Below are 22738 nucleotides of genomic sequence, written 5' to 3'. Positions count from 1 at the left end.
GTCAGGAAAAGGGAGAGGAGCAGAAGGCTTATGCCTTTCCAGTCCTGGGTTGTTGGGTGTCCCCAAAGCCTTCACCGCAGGGCCAGAGATCCCAGGGTAGACGGCTGACAGCGATTCAGCCTGTGGGAGGAGGGGGAGCTGCTTTGAGCTGGGGGGTAGAATTGAGGGAGAAAGCAGGATGGAGCCTCTTGTTGGGCCCTCTTTCCACATTTCCCTACAGAAACACCTGCAGTCGCTGAGGGAGAGGCTCTAAAACCTGCAGCAGAGTTCTCAAGACCCCAAGGTCCTGTGCCTTCTGCTGGGGGCTGAGCCATGCTCCTGTGGGGTTAGGCCGTGGGGGGAAAGACGAGCCTGCCCTCATATCCACAGGACTGGGCAGAACAGTACCGAGGAGATGCTTCTAAAAGGAGGGAATGGCCCATGAGGACTGGAGACTGCCTTTAATACTGTCTTTTGTGTTCTCACTCAATAACTTTGCAGAGCCTGAAAATACTCCAGGGGAAACACAAAAGACAGAAGTTCCACCTTTTAAATGGTGTCTGGTTAATGAGGTGTGAGCTCAGAGTGGTTGGTCACCAGAAGTGCTCCAGAGGAGACGGTCAGGGCCTGAAAGGCAGGGATCTGTCTCATGGGAAGGAGAGAAAACACCCTGCTGGCTTCCTGATGGAAGGAACCTAGGGATGCTTAAGCTGTTTGCTGGGGGTGAGGGGTGGGGGGCTGTCAGACTCCTCTATCAGTGAGCTGCATTGCTCCCCGGGTGTACATGAGTGGCTTCAAGGAGGAAGGTGGAAAAAACAGAAACAGCACGCGGGAGCCACAGAGCACAGGAGCAGGACCGCTGAGGGCTCAGTCACACTTAAAATAGCTAGATACTAACTTTTGAGCTAAATCACACATCATCTCAGTTCAGGCTCTGTGTAGACACGTTGCAGGCATTGGAGGGTTAAGAACCGTTACTGGAACTGCATGCCATCGTTAGCAGGCCTGGGGGACCACACTTTAGGCTGGGGTGCCCCAGCCAAAAAGTGGAAGCAGCTTAGATTGGCAAAAATATAGGTTCAAAAATGAAATCTACATCAACTCTGAGCTGACCCCAGAGCTCCACTCTCCACATGATCCTGTGATCACTACATGCTGATTAGCAAGTATAGAAAGCTTGGCCCCAGGTAAAAGAGCACCTCTGAGCCCCAGTCCCGTGCGGAGAGGCCGCCCAAGGACGTGCTGGACCAAAGCAGACTCTCCCAAGAAGAGCATGCACAACATTTGCCGCCGGAAGTGGAAACACAATCCTCAGGGGCTCCATGCCTCACCATGGAAGGCCCCAGCAGGTTCCAGTGGGTTCCAGGGCAGCGTGCCCCCCTCATGCCCAGGCTCATGAGCACCTGGCAGGATGCAGGTGGTAGGTTAGCAGTTGTGGTCCCAGGCCTGCCACTGGTGGGAGACCAGACCCTGAGACACTTCGCCTTGCAGAAGCCTCTTCTCACGCCCAGGCTTGTCCTTCTTAGCAGAGCTATTGTGCTTTGAGCGATTTATGGAACTGCTACATTAGCATAGGTCTGGACAGGTGGATCCCGAGGTCAGATGCCCATGCCCAGAACAGCCCTCCCCGTGCCTGCTTTCCAGTGCCTAGCCTCCAGACTCACAGGGGACAGACCCTGAGATGAGTGGGGCAGGCAAGGCAGCCGGCCCGGTGCCCTCACAGGGAGAGATGCCCTCATTCTCAACAGCCCAGCAAAGGCCAAAGCAGCCCTGCCTCTGCCCAGGGACAGAGCCAGGAGAGCCCAGAATCCTTACTCCTGCAGCCTGGGCCCAGGGGTTAGAGACAGCTCCAGGCACCTACCTCAGTGACCTGGGACGAAGGCCCCAAGCCAGCATCTGCTGGGGCCCTTTAGGGGCCAGGCGCTTCCAAATACATGAACTTGAGAGGTTCCTTCCATGATTCATGTGACCTAGGGGCTGCCTGGGGAGGGATTGGGTTAGGAGGGACAAGGCCACTGAGCCTGAGTCCAGGCACTTACCTTGACCTTCGCAAAGCTTCTTCGTCAGGATCTTGCACTGTGGGTAGAAAATTGCTGATCAGGAGGACTCATAGGAAACATAGGAAGAAAACCCTCCAGAGCTATGGACGTTGAGTCCCCTCCAATAACGGAACAATTTACTGCCCCTAACCTGAAAATGGTGGCAGGGAAATGCTGTGTGCTGGGCAGAGGGCAGGGGGAGAAGGGGGACACAGAGGAAAGGGTACAGTTGGGAGGGAGACCTCTGAGGTCCTCTTATCCCAGCTCTGGGCCATCATTTTGCCCACAAGCCACCGGGCACACGTATGGCCTAATGTTGGAGTCAGGGAGCTGGGCAGAAGGCCGGTGTCACTCAGTAACCTGCCCCGAGGGGCCCAGAGGGGCTCAGCACATCGCTAGCTCTCTGTGGAAAGCAGCTCATCTTCAAGGGTCAGGGGGCTTGACTCCCTGGCTTCTGTGGGCCTTAGGACTGTGGGACAGGGCCCTCAGGGCCCCTCAGCATCTCTCATGCTCCAACCCCGGCCTCACTTACTGTATTCCGTCCCTGTCATCTGGGCCAGGATGCGGAAGGAGCGAGACTGCAGGTTGGAGGAGCGGCGGGCCCACTCATCAGCCTCATCTTCTGGCTTGTTCTGGTTCTTAATCACCGCCTGGTACACGGGAGAGGCGCTGTCCACCGTAAGGTCTTTAATAGGAAGGCTCCTGCAAGGCAGAAAGAGGCCGTGAGTGAGGGCTAGGCTGGAACCCTGCTCCTGTCCTCCACTACCCCCATGGCTCATCTGCTCACACCCCCACACCCGGCACACCGGTTGGTGGCCCCTACTTGCCTCAACCCCCCTCCCCCATGCCCTTTACCCACTGCCATCTGAAAGCCTGAGACAAGGGCTTGGCCTGGGTCCTCAGTGCTCAGGGTGGCCAAAGCGAGACGGTGATTCCTCTGAGATCCCTCTTGGCAAACCTCTGCCCCACCCTGGGCTAACCCTAGGCACAGGCCTGAAGACCCATCCACATCCCAGGCCCCACCCCCTTGGGATCTCCTTTAAGGAAACAGGAGGCAGAATAGGTCTTTTGAAATAATTTCAACCTCCCTGAACAGCTCCTGAGTTTGGGGCAGGGTGACAACAGACCATTCGGGGGACTCAGGTTTCTTCAGGGTCAGTTCCTTGTCCTCCTTGTACCTTTGGACCCCAACAGCGAGCCCCCAGTGCCAAGCCTGCCCTAAAAGTGGACTGGGGACTTCTGCTCAGCAAAAATGGGCAGGCTTGGTGGAGAGGTGGTGTGAGAAACAAGGCAACCAGGCTTGTGTGGTCTGGAACTGCCCGCAGACGGGGGAGGCAAGGTGGTTCTGGCCTGGGGTCCTGGGGGAAGATCTAAAGGAAGGATCATTCTTCCTCTGCTCCAGGGCAGTGCAGCCTTTGGAGGGGAACCTGGTGACCTTCCTTCAGACTCCCAGTGTCTTGCACACAGCAGGTGCTCAAAACTTACTTAAATGAATGAATCCTACAGCAGAGCCACAAGGGACCACAGAATCTCTTGGGTCCAGTGCCTCCTAGCCTTAACCAGACTGCAAGGCAGGTTGTGGGGTACCCACTCACCCTGGCCGGCAAGAGCTGGAGGGTTCTGGACCCTCCAACCTACCCTCCCAGGGAGGGTCCAACCTACCCTCCCAGGAATCAGGGTGGACTTGGGATGAGTTCTCAGCCAGCACAGCCTGGCTCTCTACCCTATGGACCAGTGGCTCAGCACTCTCCTCTTACAGATGCTGAAACTGAGGTCCAGAGCGGCTGACCGGCTAGCTCCAGGTGTAGGGGCCTTGCTGAGTCAGAACTCAAGCTTCCTGGCTCCCCACCCACTGTCCTTTCCATCAAACTGCAGTGATGTGGGCTCAGAAAGGCCACTTCTGCCCACTGGGGCCTTGTGCACCCCAGATGCTCCATGCCTGGAAACATGGCCCAGCTCAGACACTTACTCTGTCCACTGCCTCTGCCTGCCTTCCAGAGGGCCAGCTGGCTAGGAGAGGGACCTCTCCAGTGCCCATGTCTTGTAGCCTCTCTGCAAGGAGCTAAATGCAAGCATTGGCCTGCTTTCCTAGGCTTGGTCCCCAGTGTCTGGCTCAGAGAATGCTCTGAGAACAGAGAGGAGGAAGGTGATGAAAGGTGGCCAAGACTGGGGCAGAGCCCCCACCCCAACTGCCCTGAAGGCTCTGCCTTGCCCTGGAGAGCTACAGGTACTGGCAGCCTGGGATCAGATGGGGAAGACCAGCGGATCCCTCTGGGGTCCAGCAGGGAGGATCCTGGAGCTGCCCACAGAGCAGAGAAGAGAGTGGGGTCTCACTGGGAGAAGCCATTTCTGGCATAAGGAGGAGTCCCAAGGGCTCCCAAAGCAGAGGCAGGATCCGCTACCTCTGGGTGAGAGGTGCAGTAGGAACGCACAACCAGGACTCCTTGGTCTGCCGGAAGGGAAGGAGGAAGTGTGGATTGTGCTATGGGAGAGAGAAAGTATAGACCCAAGCCCAGGTCCTGCCCTTGAGCCTCGCTACACAGCTTTGTGGTCCAGAAAGCAGACGGAAGGTGTTTGCTGCCATTTCTCCAGAACATGCCCTGGAGGCGCTCCCCTGTTCCTTCCACAGCTCCAAGGGCTCGAGAAAGCTCCCAGTAGTGAGTCCTCTGGGACTCACATTATTGGCACCATTTCCCACAATGCTGTGCAAAGACCAGGGACTTGTGTTGCTGCCACGACAGATACTGGGGGTCAGATGAAGGAATTCCCATTCCTTTTGAGACTCCGGGCTTCAGGGAGAATATGTATAGGCCCTATAGTCCTGGGACCCTGGATCTGGGGTTACTCTGGAGCCACTCCCAGTATGGTCTTCTTGCCACCAAAAACATTCCGCGGTCACCACAACATTCAGGTCACCTCTGGACACTTAATTCCACTGTACGCTGCTCCCCAAAACTGACTCATCTTTCACCTCCCATGGGTGGTACTGGCAGGTGCTGGCTCCTCCAGATCCACCTCCCGTGAGGGTCCTAGGAAATGGCTTCCAAGGGCCCCCTCATTTCCCTCTTCCCTGAATAATGGTCCAGTGTGCATTCAGACATTCAGGTCTATGCTGTCCCAGTGCAGAAAGGAAAGGCTACCGGGAGCCCCCGCAAAGCACAGCACAGAGACACGCTTCCAGCCTTGGGTGCAAGGGAGGCGGGGTGATGTCATCACTCTGATTTCTGTGTCCACAGTGACATTAGTTGAAGCCAAGCCCCAAAGCACTTGCCTGCATAGGCTGCTGAGCATGTCGTTTGGCTGTGAGGTGGGTGTGAGGAAGAACATGGACAGAACCACTGTCCTCAGGCATATCCCACCAAACCCACACACCATCCCTCAACCAGACAGACGACGATGACGACGACGACGACGACGGAACAGACACTGTGGGGTCTACTTACGCCAGCGGCGATGCCCTGCCAAGCAGAAGAAAGCCCAGCAGTGAGTGTGTGTCCATCAGGGGATGGCAGAGGGGCGGCGCACACGCAAGGGAGCAGGGTTAGGGTCAGAAATGAGTTACGGGAGTGGGGCGGATAAAGGAGGAAGAGAAAGAGACAAAAAGAAAACTGTCAGTGAGGAAGGAATCGTGGGCATTAACAGCAGAAACGGAGCACCTTATGGCACAGAGGGCTAGCTCTTACCCACCGGTACCATGGTAGCATCAGCCCGGCAGGACCAAGTTAGAAGGAAGGGGAAAGCATGTTGCTTCCCAGGCACACAAGGGAAGGGAAAGGGGGGGAGGGGAGGGGAGAGGAGGAAGGTAGGGGAGGTACTCTGAGAAGCCTGGATTAGATCAATGGTGCATCACGTTAAAATAAATCATGGGTGCCCTAGTGGTAAAACCAAATGAGAGCAGTCTTTTTCCCAAGGTGCAGAAAATATAAACTTAGCGAAGAGCAGTTCTTCCATTATTTTCCACTGAACTTCCCTTTGGTGACGTTTGCGACGTTACCGCTTTTAAGAGCACAGCAAGGACACACATGGCAAACAAATGTTAACAGGAAATCCCTGTTAACTTTTTGGCAGCCTTGTTTTCCTGGGTACATATGAGCTAATGGTTGTGTTTTTAAACCTTGCGTGGTCATAGTTTCTGCTTTGAATGGTGGGATTAAATAAATCAGCACTGTCCAGAGTTGTGCAAAAGAGCGATAGCTCTGAGCTTGGCTGGTTTCAGACTCATGGCTCCAGGGCAAGGAACCTCTGCCCCCTGGTGGTGGCCCAAAGGAAGCACTGTGTCCCTTTGGGGGGGGTCCCCAAACCCGCACACAACACTCCATCCCTTTGGCCCCTGGAGCCTGCCCTTATAATGTGTACGTACGTCATGGCCGCAAGGGCTGGATTCTGCCAAGGTCAAACACTATAGGAGTTATCTGGAACTTTTAAACCACTTTACCCCTCTGACAACATTTGTTTTTCCTAGCTTCAGAAAAAAAGTACAACCATCGTTTTAACATGCCTTGAGGTCTGTGAGTTCGAGCCCCACGTCGGGCCCTGTGCTGACAGCTCAGAGCCTGGAGCCTGCTTCAGATTCTGTGTCTCCCTCTCTCTCTCTGCCCCTCTCCTGCTCGTACTCTGTCTCTCTCACTCTCAAAAATAAATAAATGTTTATTTTTTTAATTAAAAATTTTAATTAAAAAAAGATTAAAAATTTTTAATTAAAAAAAGAAAAGATTTCTTGCCTTGAGTTGGTTGAGATCCTGACTTGGGGATAAGATGTTGCCCAAAGAGATAATCAGTCAATTCTGAAAGTCAACAGCAATGATATTCTCAAATAGAAAACAGTGTGCATGTGTGTGTGTAAGAGAGAGAGAGACAGACAGACAGACAGGGAGCAGATAGAGAGAAAGAAACAGAGGCAGAGAGGAAGGCAGAGATAAAGAGATAGAGAGAGACACACACACAGAAAAAGACAGATACAGGGAGAGAGAGACACTAAAAGAGACAGAGAAAGAAAGAGACTTTCTTATTAATGTTTGCACTATTAGCAGTTTTTTCCACAAATGATTTTCAGCCAACTCTTTCCCTATTCAACACTCAAGTTCCTCAACCATTGCTAACAGGCAAATTCCAGGAAACAAGGATGTCCTAAATCCCATTGCCCTGAGACTGGGCTTCCCTGGAACAAACGGGAGGGCCTGGGTGCTTCCCAGGCTCTGCAGTGGGGCTGACTGCCAACAGCACCTTGGATGGTTGGTCCAGAGGCCCCTTCCCAAACAAGAAACCTGGTCACATATTTGCATTGCTCTCATCATTGGAAGAACGCAGCAACTTCCCCCAAAGAATGGCTTAGTTTGTGAGAAGACTGGTTTATCCAGAATGTGGCCCGGAATTCCAGAAGTCTCTTTCTAAGCTGACCCCCTTGTGGAGCCTGGGAAAATGCAGAGGCTTTGAAAAGCACTCGGAGCAACCACCATATTCTTCAATCCTCCACCCTTCTAAAGCTGACTGTGAGACTGATTCTGAAGAGAGAACACCGTGTTCTGGAAGGGCCCTGGCAAAGGCTGGCTCCCTTCGAACAGCTGTGCTCTGAGAGGCCCAAGGCGAGGGAGGAAAGCTGGTCCCGATGCCTAAAGTCTCTGATGGCGCCCGGCAGCTTGGTACCTTGGCCTCCACTAGTGAGGAGGCCCAGCCAGTGGTGTAGGCGGTGAACGATGAGCAACTGTGGAGGAGGGGAGGCGCTTACCCACTGAAGTCACTGCCCTGGGCCTGGGCCTGTCCAGCAATGGCGTCCATGATGGCATCCTGGGAGTACATGCTGATGGGTGTGTTGTACTGCGCATGGATGATGGTGGCCTTGCCGCCCAGCCCCTTCACCTCGATGGGCTTGTGGGTGGACAGGGCAGAGTCCTTCAAGGCACTGGGGTTGAACCGTTCCTGGTAGTCGGCGCTGGGGGAGGGCAGCAGGGGGAGCAGAGGAAGAAGGGGAAGGGAGGTAGAAGGAGAAAAGGGCAACAGGTGGTGTTACACAGGAGGTCAAGGTGAGGGCTGGTGGTGGAGAGACCTCCCAAGGCCTGATCCCAGGTAAGTTACCCAAGCCCCCTGAACTGCAGACAGCTGGGTCTGGTAGGGAAAATCCTCAGGACCCTCCCCAAAGCCCTTTGCAGAAGGTTTTCCTTGCCCATTTTGGCTTTCCCAGTTCCTGGGAGTTCTCAGCTCAGCCTGAGCCACTTCTCAGGGTCAGCAGGGGGCGCCAGGCATTGAAAGCTCTCTCACCACATCAGCAAGGAAGCAGAGACAAAAGGGGTTGGGGGTAGGCGACAGGAGCTGGGCCACGCGTGAAAGGCAGCGGCAGCCCAAGCAGGGTCCAGAATGCCCCAAAGGCGAAAAGCAGCCCCACTGGGCACCCATGGGGATTCTGAGTAAGGTTCCTCCACGAAGGGGCTCGTCCTGCTGGCTACCCTCTTGGTTGCCCAGGGCTCTGATCCTCCAGATGCTTCAGTGCAAGTGCGTCTTCCTTGGAACAGGACTCAGTCTGTTCAGTCCCCCTCTAGTCCAACTAGCTGTGTGGCCGCCAGTCTCTGCCAATCGAGGCTTTTCCCTCCAACAGATGAATGCACTCCTGGGGCAAAGAAGGTCAGGCGCAGCCCTTCTGCGAGTCCCGTCAGGACAGAACTGTCTTCAGGTTCACGTGGAACCCAGCATCAGCTCGGCACACGCTCCACCCCCCGCACCCCGCACCCCTGAGCCGGCCTGCTGGTCTTAAGCAGCTGCAGCAGGAAATGGGGAATGGAAAGGGCACATCAGACAGAGCCCTAGCACCCCTCCCCGAGGCCTCCACTCCACACTTGTAGCTCCACACACATGCAGGCTCGCTCAGGGACGCGAATGCACCCCCACTCACACATGCACACACATGTACCCATGCTGACACAGGCACACGCTGTCCAGGCTAACTGACACGCGGACGCATGCGAGGACAGGCACACAAGCGCACGCGCATGCTTTCCTTTGATACTAACTTGGCTGGAGAGTTGGCTACCACCTGGGGAGGAGAGAAAGAGCAAAGAAGACAGGACTATCAGCATGAGGTCCCGCCAGGGGCTCTGAGCGCAGGGACCATCCTCAGACCGGCCGTCGTGGGGGCCGCACCAGCCCTGACTGGCATTGGGTGAGGAGAGTGCCAAGGAGAGGTGGCAGAGCTCAGAGTCAGGGTCATGGCCTGTGAGTCTGGGTCAGAGGTGCTGATGGCAGTGTTTCTCCCTCAGTAGGTTCACAGCACCTGAAGCTCCGCCAGGGATAAGAGTTTTCTAGTCCATCTTCGTGGATGCTTGCGTACCATGTATGTGACTCCGCCACATACAGCCCGGCTGGAGAGCCCAAGAGAGGAAGATGGAGAGGGAGACAGGACCAGCTGTGACTGCTCCAGGCAGAGTCAAGGCTGGACGTGCCTCCCAGCCAGACAGCAGCTCTGGACTTGCCCTTGATTAATGGGGACCAGCTCTGGGAGTTCTGTTTCCTGAGCAGGACTGGCAGTACGGCGGGGTTATCCACACCCCCCCTGCCCCGGGATGTACTCTCCCTCCCAGAGGAGGGGCAGGCAGTCCTGGCCCCTAAAGGCCCTGTGCAAGGTCACCGAGGCAGGATGGAGGAACGCGAAGGCTCAGGAGAAGTACGGGTCCAAGGCTAATTGCAGGTAGGGCCCCAGCCAAGGCAGCTTGGACACAAGATGAACTCCACCCTCACTTTTGTCTAGAGCGAGCCTCCTGGAGCATCATCTTCTTGGGGCAGGCATTGCCTGCATTAGGTTTCCTTAAATGCAAATTACTTGCAGGGCCGACCCTGACAGCACCAATGGCCCCGTCAGAAGAGAGGAAAGAGTGCAGAGAGGGGTGTACCTGCCCCCAAACACTGCCGCCATCCCAGATCTGACCACTCCGGGCTCTGGCTGCCAGAACCTGGGCCCCAACTTGCCTGACCCCAGTCATTCCTTGGCCACCACTGAGGGGAACCAGGCCAAAGCCAGAGGGCCTCTAGCCCCAGGCCCTACACTGTCTCAGAACTGATAAAATTCCCTCTGTCCTCTAGCTTCAAACAGCGGCGAGAGGAGCTATATTAGGAAAGGTCTTCTATCCCTTCTCCATTTCTGGCCAGTGCCGACAGCTGCAGGGTCAGCTCTTGCCCTGGCCAGCCCAGTGCCCCCTACAGAGGGCAGTGTTGGCATGGAGGCACAGGGTGGGGGCGGGGGGGGGCAGCACGTGTCAATTAGTCTGGGTGTGCTGCCTCTGCCCTTCCCTGTCCCGGCAACTGGTAGCCGGCACCTTCTTTGGCATTGACTCCCGCCCCCTGCTTCACTTCCTCCTGAAAATTTGGGGGCTGAGAGGCCTGCAGCAGACAGCTCAGAGAGGAGCCAGCACCCAGGTCTTGGGGAGAATAAATCAAAGATGTAAGACCTGCCCAGGGGCCCTTGCATTTAGTGACTTGTGGGATACTGCCCTTCAGGGCCAGCTCACAGAGGATGAGAAGGCGGGCGGGGTGGGTGGGGTGGTGCTGCAGGGATGCTCCAGCCCAGCCTTTGTTCTCTCCACTCCTCCCAAGAGGATTCAAGCTGCCAAGAAATCACATCGCAAGCTGCCCAGAGAGGAGGGGAAGGAGCTTCCTTTTGGAGCCAGGCAGGACAGAGTTCAAATCCTGACCCTGCATCTTCTTAGCACTGTGACTCTGCACTGTTCCCCACCCGCCTCAGCCTCAGTGTCCTCATTCACAAAATCGAGATGGTGGTGCCCACCGTATGGGCGAGCTGTGCGGATTAAACAGAATCCTGAGTGTAAAGCCCTCAGCATGGGTTTGGGGTACAACAGATGGATGTGAGGATTAGCATTTGCCAACCCTGTCACTTTCGAGCACTCAGACACTCAGCAAAGGTGGTGGCCTCAGCCCATCAGAGGCTGGCTTGGCTAGCCCAGGTCAGAGGCTCCACCCTTCCAGCCAGCACTGCCCAGAGACCACGGCATCAGCCTCTACTGTGGATGAAACACTGCACTCCTTCCCCCAGTCTGTCTACCTTGGAGAAACTGTTGACCTGCTGTTCAAGTAACAATTTAACCCTTGTCAGGTTCTGCACCAACAGGAAAGCACCACTGGAGCCATGGGAAGCAGGGGTGGGACTGGCCTTTGACTTTCCTGGGCAGGTAGTTAGGTCCCTACCACCAGGAGTCATGCTGACCTGGGTACCAGCCCCATCTGCCACTCATGAGCTGTGTGTGACCTTGAGCAGATTACCCACTCTGGCCTTCTATTTTCCAGCTATAAAATGGGGAGGGGTGCCTGGGTGGCTCAGTCGGTTAAGCGTCTGACTTTGGCTCAGGTCATGATCTCACGGTTCGTGAGTTTGAGCCCCGTGTAGGGCTCTGTGCTGACAGCTCAGAGCCTGGAGCCCGTTTCAGATTCTGTGTCTCGCTCTCTCTCTGCCCCTCCCTTGCTCATGCCCTGTCTCTCTCTGTCTCAAAAATAAATAAAACATTAAAAAAAAATTTTTTTAATGGGGAAAGTGATACCCAACTCTGAATTTGCTGAGAGAGTGTGTTACATAAAGCACAAGACTGCCTTAGGGCTCCAAGTCCAGACTGAGGGCTCAGTAAGGGGAGACATTACTGTCACTGATGGTGGCCCTCATGGAGGTCTCAATCTGTCAGAGGCTAACTTCCCTGCCAGGAGCCAATCCTAGAGAGGACCAGAGAAAGCTACCAGAAGGACGTCATTTCTACTCTGCCATTCCTTGAGTTTTCTGGCAGAAGCCTCTTGCTGGAAAAAGCCCAGGAGTTTATGACTTTGCCAGTTTGGTCCAAGGAAGCCTGGATCCAGGTGCCCGGCCTGTGAAGCATCCAAGGCCAGCTTCACTCAGGATCCCAGGAAGAGCTGAAGGGTATGGGGAAACTGGGAAACGGAGGGGAGCAGTGAACTGGTGGGGCACAGGTACCTTCTGTCGCAAGAGCAGTGGGAGGGCATGGGCGTGGGTCAGACTGACTCGGGTTCTAATTCTGACTCACGAGGGCAACAGCTTCAGGTAGCACACGGCAAGTGTTCCAGAACAGAGCTCAGTGCTGCGCATGTGGGGTCTCTTTCCATCCTCCCAGTAACCCTGAGACATGGACAGGCTCATGTCCCTATACAGAGGAGGAGCCCTGAACCCCTAAGCACTCGCCCCTATCGCCTTGCCTCAGCCTGCTCTGCCTCTAGAGCAGGAGAAGACAATTATACCAAACGCATGGGCAAAGTTAGAATGAGATATAACAAGCATGAAGGGCTTAGAAGCTAGGACGTGCTCAGCTTGGGGGCTCCCTCCCCTCGGCCTCTCCGTGATGCCCACCCCGACTGTAGGTTCTTTTAGCTCCTACACTTGCAGAGTCCATCGGCTAGAGCTCAGGGGGTGGAGATTAGGCTACTATTCTCCTGCACAGCCCCTTTCTCCTCCCGGTCCTGCTTCCTTGCCTTGTTCTATCGAGGGTCAGTCCTACAAGCCCCTGACACTCACTCCATCGCTGAATCTTCTGCACCCAGCTCAAGTGCTCCTTTCTCCAGGCAGCCTGCCCAGACCACTCCCAGCCTTAAGGAACTTGCCTTCCCACCTCTCTAGTTCTTCCCTGCTCCTGCCTCAGGGCTCCTAGAGGCCACCAGCCTGAGGCTTGCTCCAGAGTTCCTAGAGGGAGCAGGCTTCATCCCATCCTGGGAAATGGGCTGGTGTGAACGTTTTGAGAGTCAGTGTCTCACATTCGGGCTTTGCTCAGCCACTTAGAAGCTGGACAGCTAGACTTCGACTTAACCTTCTCTGAGCCTCAGGTCCCCCCTCTGCAGGAGCCAACATGTCACGCCAGGCTGTGTAAAGCAATGACACATCCAGCTCATGGCAAATATACCAACAGCATCATTACTTGTATCGCTCTCAGCTTGTGCCGCCTCATGAGCCGATTGAGGCCAGCTCCTCACTCTGATCGCCCGGCCAGGCCTCTGTGAGCACTGAGGACCCCGGTGGCCCCAGACCACCAGCGGAGAGCTGCGCACCCGTTACCTACCCTCCTGGGAGTCCAGCACCTGAGGCCTTCCCTCGGAGGCTCATCTGATACATCTGAGCCATCTCCCTCAGGGTCTCTGCCGAGTACAGGCCAATGGGGTTGTTATACTGCCTTGGCTGGCTCGAGCCCTGTGGGACTTTCGGGCTGAGTGAGTCCAGGGCTCCCTCCAGGCTGGCCTTGGCCTGTGGGCTGCCCCATGGAGGGCCGGGGTCAGAGGCCTCTGTGTGTGAGGAGAAGACGGAGGTCTGGGAGAAGGAGGAGCTAAAGGTCTGCCTGAGCTCCGGGGTGCCCGGGGTGCCCGGGCTGGCCCTCGCCTCAGGGTTGGGGCTGAGCGCCGCCAGGCTGCCGTTCGTGTCCCGAGCAGGGTCCTGGCACAGGGCAGCGCCATGCAGGGGAGAGAGAAGAGAGCAGTTAGAGGCCACACGTGTCCCAGTGCATCTGCATGGACCTGAAACAGAGGTGTTAGTGCAAGCGCCCAGCAGCCTACCACCCCGCAGCCTGCAGCCCGCTGCACAGAGCTCAAGAGGGGCCGCCCAGATTCCTGAAAGGGAAGCGTTTGGCCAAGGGGAGGGTGGCAAGGGAGGGAGGGAGGCATACAGTCCCTGGCCCTGAGGCTAACACCCACTTGGACAAAGTGCAAGCCCCACACAGAAGGCCAGGCCAAGCCAGCCTGCTTACAGGGCTGGAGGAAAGGGGGGGTGGGTCTCTGCTGGTTGGGGGCAACTCCATCCATCCTCTGTCTGCTCCCTATTCCCCTGAGTGGAAGAACCTAGTGGTGCTTCCTGGCCTCCTGATGGCGGTGGGCACAGCCTGGCCTGCTCCATTGACCCCATGTTGAGATGCCCCCACATGGCCAGTGAGAGGGCCCCCAGGGCTGGCGGTGGACAGGCAGGGTGGAGGTGCAGGAGGGTATCCGGGGGCTGACATTTGGTTCCCACAGGCCACCTCTGCCACTTTTCCCAAGTAGCCCTCTGCTCACTTCCCCAATCTGTCACCCACCCCAGACTCTGGGTTAGCCTCTTCCTGTCCCGTGCCTCAACCCTGCCTATTGCCCACTCTGCCCCACTGGGCAGACAGGGGTCAGTCTGAGGTCATTCAGGGACGGGTGGGGAGTGGGTCCCTGCAGGACAGGTGAGGCGGGCCTCTCATGCTCTGGGCCAAGTTGCTTGGGCCCAAGGGGTTTATCTGCTTACAGGGAGCTGGGAAGGGGTGGCAGTCACGGTGGTGAGGTGGTCACGGTGGTGAGGTGTGCCCACCTTGTACCCGCTGTTTGGCTGCCACTAGCACTTCTGAGTGGGCTAATGGGGCGTGTAGTCAGGAGGGCAAGTGGAAACCAGAAACAGAGATCCTATGTCAGAGGAGAAGCTCTGAGGGGCAGCAGGTCCCTTCAAGCCTGGGGTGGCTGACTCAGACCGGGGCCTCTAGCATCATGCCCCAGTCATCCCCCCTCCCAGCACCCTCAGGAAAATGAGGGTCCGAGCCTCCTGGACACTTGTCCCCACCTAGTTGGAAGGATGATCCCTCTCCTGCGAACACCACTTCCTAAGCTGGTTTCCCACCGGCCCAGCCACGAGATCTGGGGTGTTGGCTAGCCCCCCCACACTCGGTAGCTTGGTATTTCATGGGGGCTCGGATGCCTCTCCCTGGAGGCCTGCCCCACCTCCCTCAGGGTCAGCCATGGCAGGGGCAGGGGTAGGGCAGGGCTGATCCCACCACCTTGCCCCCATGGGGCAAGGGTCAGGCAGGCAGATCAGGGGCTCCACCACAGGACCACAGTGGAGAGTGGAGCCTGCCGCCGCCAGTCAGCACCTACCTTCTGGTGGGGGATCACCGGTAGAGGGGACTGGACCGGGGGTGCTGTTGTGGAGATGGGGACGGGGCGCTTCGACCTGGAAAAAACAGAAAGGGCACCAAGTGAAGACAATTGCTGCTAGGACCAGAACCAGGAGCTCCTGCCAGGGCAGAGTTGGTGACAGGAGAGGTCAGAGAGCCTGAGGACACGCCATGAACTGGGAGACCCCAGAAAGGCACTGGGCCTGACCGGGTTGGAGAAATCATGGCCCTTAAGCACTTTGCACCCATGAGCCTCTGTTAGGTCCTTGGGAGGCCGTCTGGGGTGAAGAGAAGGCAGGGAAGACCCTGACTTTCAGGCCTGACTGCCCAAATGCTGGCAGCAGTGTGACCACCCCCACCGCACCCTCAAACCTCATCTGTGAAGTGAGGCACAGATGTGGCAGGTGTTTGATGGTGGCTCGGGCCTGTCCTTCTGGTCCAGAGGCTGTCCTTACTTTCCTGTGCAGTCCTGTAGCACAGGCTGGGCCCATGTGACTGCTGTCAGACAGCCCCTCTCTCGAGCCCCTGATGCCCACACCCCAGGCTCCACCCCCTGCTCTGGAGAGCTCCCACCTACTTCTGCAGCGTGAGACTCAGGTTGTAGCTGGCAGACTTGATCTTGTTCTGGGCTTCCAGGTGGGTCATGGTGTCTGTGTTGATGCCGTCAATGGCCACCACGAGGTCACCCTGGCTGAGCTGGGACTGGGCGGCCTTGCTGCCCGGTGTGATCTGAGAGAATTGACAGATGGGGGATGAACATACGAAGGGTGGGCCTGAGGATGGGCCAGTCCTCGAGGAAGAGTCGCCTGGGATCATGCAGTAGAGGCCCGCCATTTCCTCTTTCACTCACTGCGACCAGTACCCACTGCTCACCAAGCCTGATTCCTCTTCCTGGCACACGGCTACCTCATTTCCTAGTGCTCTGTGTCTGAATGCAACCATGATACTAGCTCGGGCTAGGGGAATGTGGGTGGAAGCAACGTATGCCACTTCTAGGCCTGCCCCTAGCAACCATGCTTGCCATCCTGCACTCTCTCTGCTTGTCAATTGATTGGATGCAGAGGACCCAGAAGAGGACAGCTGAGCCACCAACAGAGGGACCTGAATCCTAGAGTCACTGCTGGGAGGAGAGATCGTTAAGAAGTACTGCATCAGATGTTGCATGAGTGAGAAATAAGCTTCTGCTATTCTAAGCCATTGAGATTTGGGGGCTGTTTGTTACACCAGTTAGCCTACTATAACATCTGTATCCTCAAAACCCATGGAGCACTTTGCAGGCTCCAGGAGAGAGGGTATATGTAAGAGCTAAGATTGAGCATCACCACAGAGACTCTGCCAGGCGAGTAGGCAAGACAAATACACCCTCACAAAAGCATCCCAGGACAAGTGCCTAGTGCTCCCGTGGCAGGAAGGCAGAGAGCTGGGAAAGCCATCAGCTCAGCCTGGGGAAGCAAGATCAGTTGGGACATGGGGCAGGGTCCAGTGCTCTGTGGTTGGCTTCACACTTCCAGAAAGGTGGGGGGTAGGGAGTGCAGGTATGGGGCCCACATTCCAAATCCTGCACACTCATGACATCACAGAATGTTAGAGTCTGGGGGACCCTACCCTACATGGCATGATCATACAGAATGTGATAGCTGCGACACACCAAGAATACCCAATCTGATGTCAGGAAGGCCACACTCCCAGTGTGGGACATCCTGTGGGATGTCACGATGGCTCAGACTATACTCCCAAAGACATCGTGCACAAAGCCAAATTCTGCCTGCCTGGCCCTCAGTACTAGCACGCTGAATTTGGTCGTGGTCCCCCCTGCAGTGATGTCACTGGAAATGCAAATTCTGGAGGGCCTAGGTGTATAACTTGATGGCTGGCCCCTAGGGACATTACATGGAATGTGATCAAGCTCCACTTCTAAAGCTGTCTCATAGAATATCATGGAGACTGGCTTTACACCAAGCACCCTCCCCCCATGACACCACATGAAATACCATGCAAGCCCTACCCTCTACTGATAACACAAAGAATGACTTTATGACTTGATCCCCATGACATCATGTGGAGGCCCCCCCCAATGACATCATGTGGAATGCCATAAAGGCCTCGCCCCCAGTGACATCATAAGAAAGAGGAGCCTCTGGGAGCCACCCCCCACCAAGTTGTAACTAGAGGATATCCCTTGGCTTTTCTTCCACAACATGCCCACCAGCCAGCTTTCTTTCCTGGCTTCTCTGGGCACACCCCAGTTACTTCCATGTCTACACCCAGGGACAAGGCTGGCTTCTAATGCTGGCAGAAGCCACTTTCTGGCCCCGGCCTGGGGGACCATCCTAGAAGGAGTCCAGAAAGGACGTAGGGAAAGTCCCACACCCTGGGTGCCAGGTCTGGGTGGGCCTCTGGCCAGGCCCCGGGCTCCCAGAGATGGAGGGAAGCCTCCTACCAGGCCCTTCACAAAGAACTTTTATCCAAACCAGGGCCACCTGCAGTCACCAGTCTCCAGCCCATTCCCAAGTGGGCTCTACAGGGCAGGCCAGGAAGCGTGTGTGCTAACCTAGTGATAGCAGGGAGAGCAGGTGAGCCCCCACTGTGGACCCGCTCTTTCAGCCCCAGGGATTGTACTACTTTCTTAAACACTGACCACCCTATGCCCAGAGTAGCCTCCCCTCACCCCCAAATCTGCTGAGACGAGGCAAGGATAGTAGGGAAACAACCCATAGACTGCCAGGAAGCCACGTTGTCTGGTTTGCAAAGTCCAGCCTGCCTTCCTGGCTCCCACTGGGGTATCTTGGAACCACTTGGGCTTTCTCAAAATACACATCCCATATCCCAAAATTCATGGCTGCAGGGAGCCTCTACTGATGACAGGAATACGTTGTTGCCTTTGATTTGGGTTGAACAAAGGGTAAAAAACAACAGAGCAAAAGAAAACACTTTCTAGGCTAAGAGGGGACTCCTGAGAGCAAGCTGAGTTGCCCAGCTGGGCCCATCTGCAGAAAATCACCTTTATGGACAACTTCGGGCTACACGTTCAGGTCAATGCTATCCCAGACACTTTTTTTTTATAGACATCTGAAGAGTTCTACAGTGAGCACCCACGTAGCCACCACTGAGGTTCTACCTTAGCATTTGTTCAAGCTGCTGTGTCACATGTCAGTCCCCCTGACCATCCATCAGTCCATCTTAGCTGGGAAGCATTTCAGAGAAGATAGCAGTTACCAGTGTGTCTCCATTCAGGGTGAATTTTGCAATGCCTCTGTTGTCCTAGTGGACTGCCCACAGGGATCCCCCACAGCAGGACACCTCCACACCAGGGCTCCCCTACAGTAGAACACCCCACACCAGAGCTCCCCTACGGCAAGACACGCCCACACCAGGGCTCCCCCAGATGCTTCTCACCATCTACAGAGAAGGGGGCCATTACTCTGCAGCAAAGAGCTCCCAGGTCGGGCCACTACAGACCCCGAGACAGAAGGGCAGGCCTCATGCCTGCAGAGATGATGCCTGCCAGGGAGGACCGGAGCTGTGTCCAGAAGCTCATGGAAGCTGGTGTGAGCAAGGACACCAGAATGACATCCAAGAGCTGCTGGGGCCAGATTGGCCAGGACAAGCCGTAGGACTATCTGGAATGCCCTCCCTTCGGAATTGCCCTCAGGACATCTGTCACCCTCGGGCGTGGGGTAACACCATACCTTTCTACCGCCATCCTCTTGCCTGGTCCTGCCTGACTCCCTCTCGTCCTCAGGTATAGACTGAGGTGATTCTTATTCCGTGGGAAATGTTCAGTCTCCCCAGAGCCTGGTCAGTAGCCAAACTTCCTGAGGGGAGCACCGAGCTGGCTCCTGTCTGCCCTGGCGCCTCTCTTCCTGCACCTGTGTCTGCTCATCAGGGCTCAGCTGGCCTGGCTTTTGGCTGCCCTAAGCAGGGCCCATGACCCCTGGGGCTGATGGGGTGGAGGGTGCTGTAATTCTCTGCTAGGTGGGCGATCTTCTGGCTCTGCCTGGGTCTCCTGAGAAGAGGCAGGGACCCTAAGGAAGTCACCCCTGCTCTGCCCAAGGGCCATCAGATCCCCATGCCCTTCTCAGGAGCAGCTTGCCCTGCAAAAGGGAGGGGCCACCCTGGGACCCTCGCCTGGAGCCCAGGGCTCATGAAGCCTGCAGTCCAGGCACGGTGTGCCCCGTGTAGCTCTTGTCTGGCTCTGCCCCTCTCTCTTCAATCCTTGTCCTACAAAGGACCCAAAGCCACTACATCCTCGGAGGATTTTTTTTTCTTTTAAGTCTTTCTATCCTCTTTTGAGCATTTGAAAAACTCTTCATAACCACTGTTTCGTCCCCATTCCACTTTTTCAGTCATCCCCAATCACCAGCTACCTCTCAAGTAAGGGCCCAGCTGTGGGCCGAGCTCCAGGAGCACCGGCCTGTCTCAAAAGCTCCTTAGGACAGGCTTTAGGTGGTTGGGGGCCAAAATTGCCCCCAGGCTCACCTCACGGGAGCCCTTCCTCTTTGTTGGGCTGTGGTTTAGGGCACCTGACAGGGGACACAGGGCTAGCTGGTGCCAGGGAGCAACTGTGGCTGCCTTGAGGAGAGGCAGTAAAGCAGAGAGCACAGACTGGTCTGAGCCAGACCTCAGGGTACGGAGCAGCCTCCACGCCCTCTGTGTAAAGACAGAAATAATGCCTTTCACCCAGGATTTCTGTGAGGATTACATTTTTAAATAGGTTATTCTGTAGGGGCACCTGGGTGGCTCAGTTGGTTAGGCATCCAACTTCGGCTTAGGTCATGATCTCACAGCTCATGAGTTCGAGCCCCGCATTGGGCTCTGTGCTGACAGCTCAGAGCCTGGAGCCTGCTTCAGATTCTGTGTCTCCCTCTCTCTCTGCCCCTCCCCCTTGCTCATGTTCTGACTCTGTCTCAAAAATAAATAAACATTAAAAAAAATTAAGCAGGTTATCCTGTAAGGAGGTGCAGAGCTAAGAAAGTTTCAGGGAAGCTCCCAATGGAGGGGGTAGAGGGGCTGGCCCCTAACCCCTATCCCCCAAGGGTGCCAGAGGGGTGGAGGCTGGGAAGTTGCCTCCTTGGTCCCCACGTGGAAATAAGATCTGGGGCTGGCAGAGAGTGGCGTGTAAGGGGCCAGCCCCAACTGACCAGTCCTGAGCCAGCCTGCTGTCCCTAGAGGGGCCTGAGCATCAGCTGGAAGAGTGGAAGTTCTGTCCACAGTCCCAGGGAAGTAAGGCGCTGGCCAGGGCTCAGGCACATACATGTAAGGTTTTTATTTCCGTAGCTCCCTGGCAGCAGAGGGGTAGCTGGGCTCTGCAGAAGTGATCAGCCATCACTCTCAGTGCTCAAAACCAGACAGGCGCCTGCCTTCTTTCCCTCTAGATATGTACGCTTGCCCCCCGACCAGCCCCTGCCAGTGTAGGTGGGGCAGGAGCTGGAGGGGAGGGCAAGGGTATGTAGTAGATGCTGTGTACTGTGCAACTTCCAGCATCTCCTCCCAACCAACCCAGGCTGACCACCCCAGGAGATTTCCCATGGAGCTCGAAGTGCATTTAACATTATGTGATCAAATTACTGTCACGCCATGCTCTGCTCCCTTCCCATCTGGCCTCCCCTGGGGCATCGCTCCATCCTTCATCCTCTAGCTGGAAGCTTTTGTCTCCCCATGACCCCGCTCCCCAACTACACCCTGGCTGATAGACAAGCCAGAGTCTTGCCTATGCTCAAAAAGCCTCTCCTTGCCCAGAGAAGATTTGTAGGGCAGTGAAAATATTTTCTATGATACTACATGGTGGATCCATGTCATTATACCTTGGTCCAAACCCATAGAATGCACAACACCAAGAGTGAACCCAGATGTAGACTATGGACTCGGGGTGATAATGATGTGCCAATATAGGTTTATCGTGAGTAACAAATGTGTCACACAAATGGGGGATATTGATAACAGGGGGAGGCTATGCATGTGTGGGGCTGGGGGTATGTGGGAATACGCTGTACCTTCCACTCAATTTTGCTGTGAACCTAAAACTACTCTTAAAAAAGTAAGTCTTGGGGCACCTGGGTGGCTCAGTCAGTTAAGCATCTGACTTCACCTCAGGTCACAATCTCATGGTTTGTGAGTTCGAGCCCCGCATCAGGCTCTGTGCTGACAGCACAGAGCCTGGAGCCTGGAGACTGCTTCAGATTCTGTGTCTCCCTCATCTCTGCCCCTACCCCGCTGGTACTCTGTCTCTCTCTCTCTCAAAAATAATAAATAAACATTAAAAAAATTAATTCTTTTGGGGCACCTGGGTGGCTCAGTTGGTTATGCATGTGACTCTTGGTTTTAGCTCAGGTCATGATCTCACAGTTCATGAGTTTGAGCCCCGCGTCTGGCTCTATGCTGTCAGCATGGAGCCTCCTTGAGATTCTCTTTCTCTCTCCCTCCCTCTCTGCCCCCACCCCACTTGCATGCTCTCTCTAAATACATACATACATACATACATATTTTTTAAAGATTAAGTCTTTTAGGGTGCCTGGGTGGCTCAGTCAGTTAAGTGGCCGACTTTGGCTCAGGTCATGATTTCACAGTTCATGGGTTCAAGCCCCGCATAGGGCTCTGTGCTGACAGCTCAGAGCCTGGAATCTGCTTCGGATTCTGTGTCTCCCTCTCTCTCTGCCCCACCCCCACTTGCTTTCTGTCTCTCTCTTTTTCTCAAAAATAAACATTAAAATTTTTTTAAAAATTTAGGGGCACCTGGGTGGCTCAGTCAGTTAAGCATCTGACTTCGGCCCAGGTCGTGATCTCGTGGTTATGAATTCGAGCCCCACATCGGGCTCTGTGCTGACAGCTCAGAGCCTGGAACCTGCTTCGGATTCTGTGTCTTCCCGTCTCTCTGCCCCTGCCCTGCTTGCGTTCTCTCTGTCTCTCAAAAAAAAAAAAAAAAAAAAAAAAATTAAAAAGAAGTTAAGTCTTTAAAAAACGGATCTCCCTGCCTTAGTTGCTCCAACCAGCTCCTGTCATGTCTCTCCTTTCCTTCACCTTCAGGCTTCTCCAAGAATGACCAGCAGGTCCTGCCTCTGACTGTCTCCCATCCCTCTCACACCCAGCCATCTAGCATCAGCCCCCACCACTCCACACATGCAAGTGACCTCCCTGTACCCCAAACCAGGAGTCACTGGTCCCCTCTCTTGCGGATCACACCCTTCCCTGCAGGACCTTCTGAGTCTCTCTCTTCTGCTCCTATTTTCCCACAGTTCTCTCCTGGATGTCCTAGGTGTCACTCTCGGTGGGCCCCAGGCAACACTGGGGCATGGTAAAGTCCACTTCATGCCTCTTAGGATGGTCCCAGCATAGAGGTGTTTCCTGGCTCCAAAGAGGTGGAGAAGCTGTGTTTGGGAATGTGAGGGCCTCTGGTGAGGGGGCCTTTGCAATCATGGACAGTCTCTGGATGATGGGGGACCGTGCAGAGAGGGACACGGAGGGAACTGGGGACACATCTCCCAGGTGGGAGGGCTGCCCCAGAGGGACCTAGTAGGCATTACTCAGGAAGCCCGGCCTTCCTCACACTTGCTGCTGTCCTACAGTGGCTTAAGCCTGAAGAGCCCCGGGGGCTGCCCATGAAGTTGCCCTTGTCCTAGGTCTTGGTCCAAGGCTTTGGAGGGTCTGCTCCTCAGGGCCCAGCCAGCTTCATGCCCACTCCCTTCAGGGCCCTCACAGAGTCAAAGACATCTCTGAGTACCTGGGAGGGAAGCAGGGCCTGGGTACCTCCAAGAATGCATTCCCCAGCCATAGGCCTCTGTCCGGTTATCTTCCCTATTCCTTCATCTGGGAAGGCCCCGGCCAGCCTCCCAGCAGCCC

The 22738-nt window shown here is 55.6% G+C and overlaps 1 protein-coding gene across 10 annotated transcripts in view; it reads right to left on the bottom strand.

Moving 5' to 3' along the window:
• Positions 1–22738, bottom strand: part of LDB3 (LIM domain binding 3) — a 63532-nt gene that overhangs the window by 37017 nt on the left and 3777 nt on the right. For 3 of the 10 annotated variants that reach the window (XM_027062474.2, XM_015080824.3, XM_027062478.2), the window contains exons 2-7: positions 15480–15631; positions 14883–14958; positions 9020–9042; positions 7744–7947; positions 2551–2720; positions 2019–2055 (exon numbers count right to left, since the gene is read on the bottom strand). In XM_027062474.2, the coding sequence (XP_026918275.1) occupies positions 2019–2055; positions 2551–2720; positions 7744–7947; positions 9020–9042; positions 14883–14958; positions 15480–15631 (662 nt within the window). Of the gene's footprint in view, positions 1–2018; positions 2056–2550; positions 2721–5461; positions 5477–7743; positions 7948–9019; positions 9043–13069; positions 13438–14882; positions 14959–15479; positions 15632–22738 lie in introns of all 10 variants that reach the window. The other 7 variants (XM_027062472.2, XM_027062475.2, XM_027062477.2 and 4 more) reach the window with 3 other exon arrangements.

The sequence above is a fragment of the Acinonyx jubatus genome, chromosome D2, assembly GCF_027475565.1.
Source record: "Acinonyx jubatus isolate Ajub_Pintada_27869175 chromosome D2, VMU_Ajub_asm_v1.0, whole genome shotgun sequence".
Taxonomy (NCBI): domain Eukaryota; kingdom Metazoa; phylum Chordata; class Mammalia; order Carnivora; family Felidae; genus Acinonyx; species Acinonyx jubatus.
This window is presented reverse-complemented; position numbering and strand designations above follow the sequence as displayed.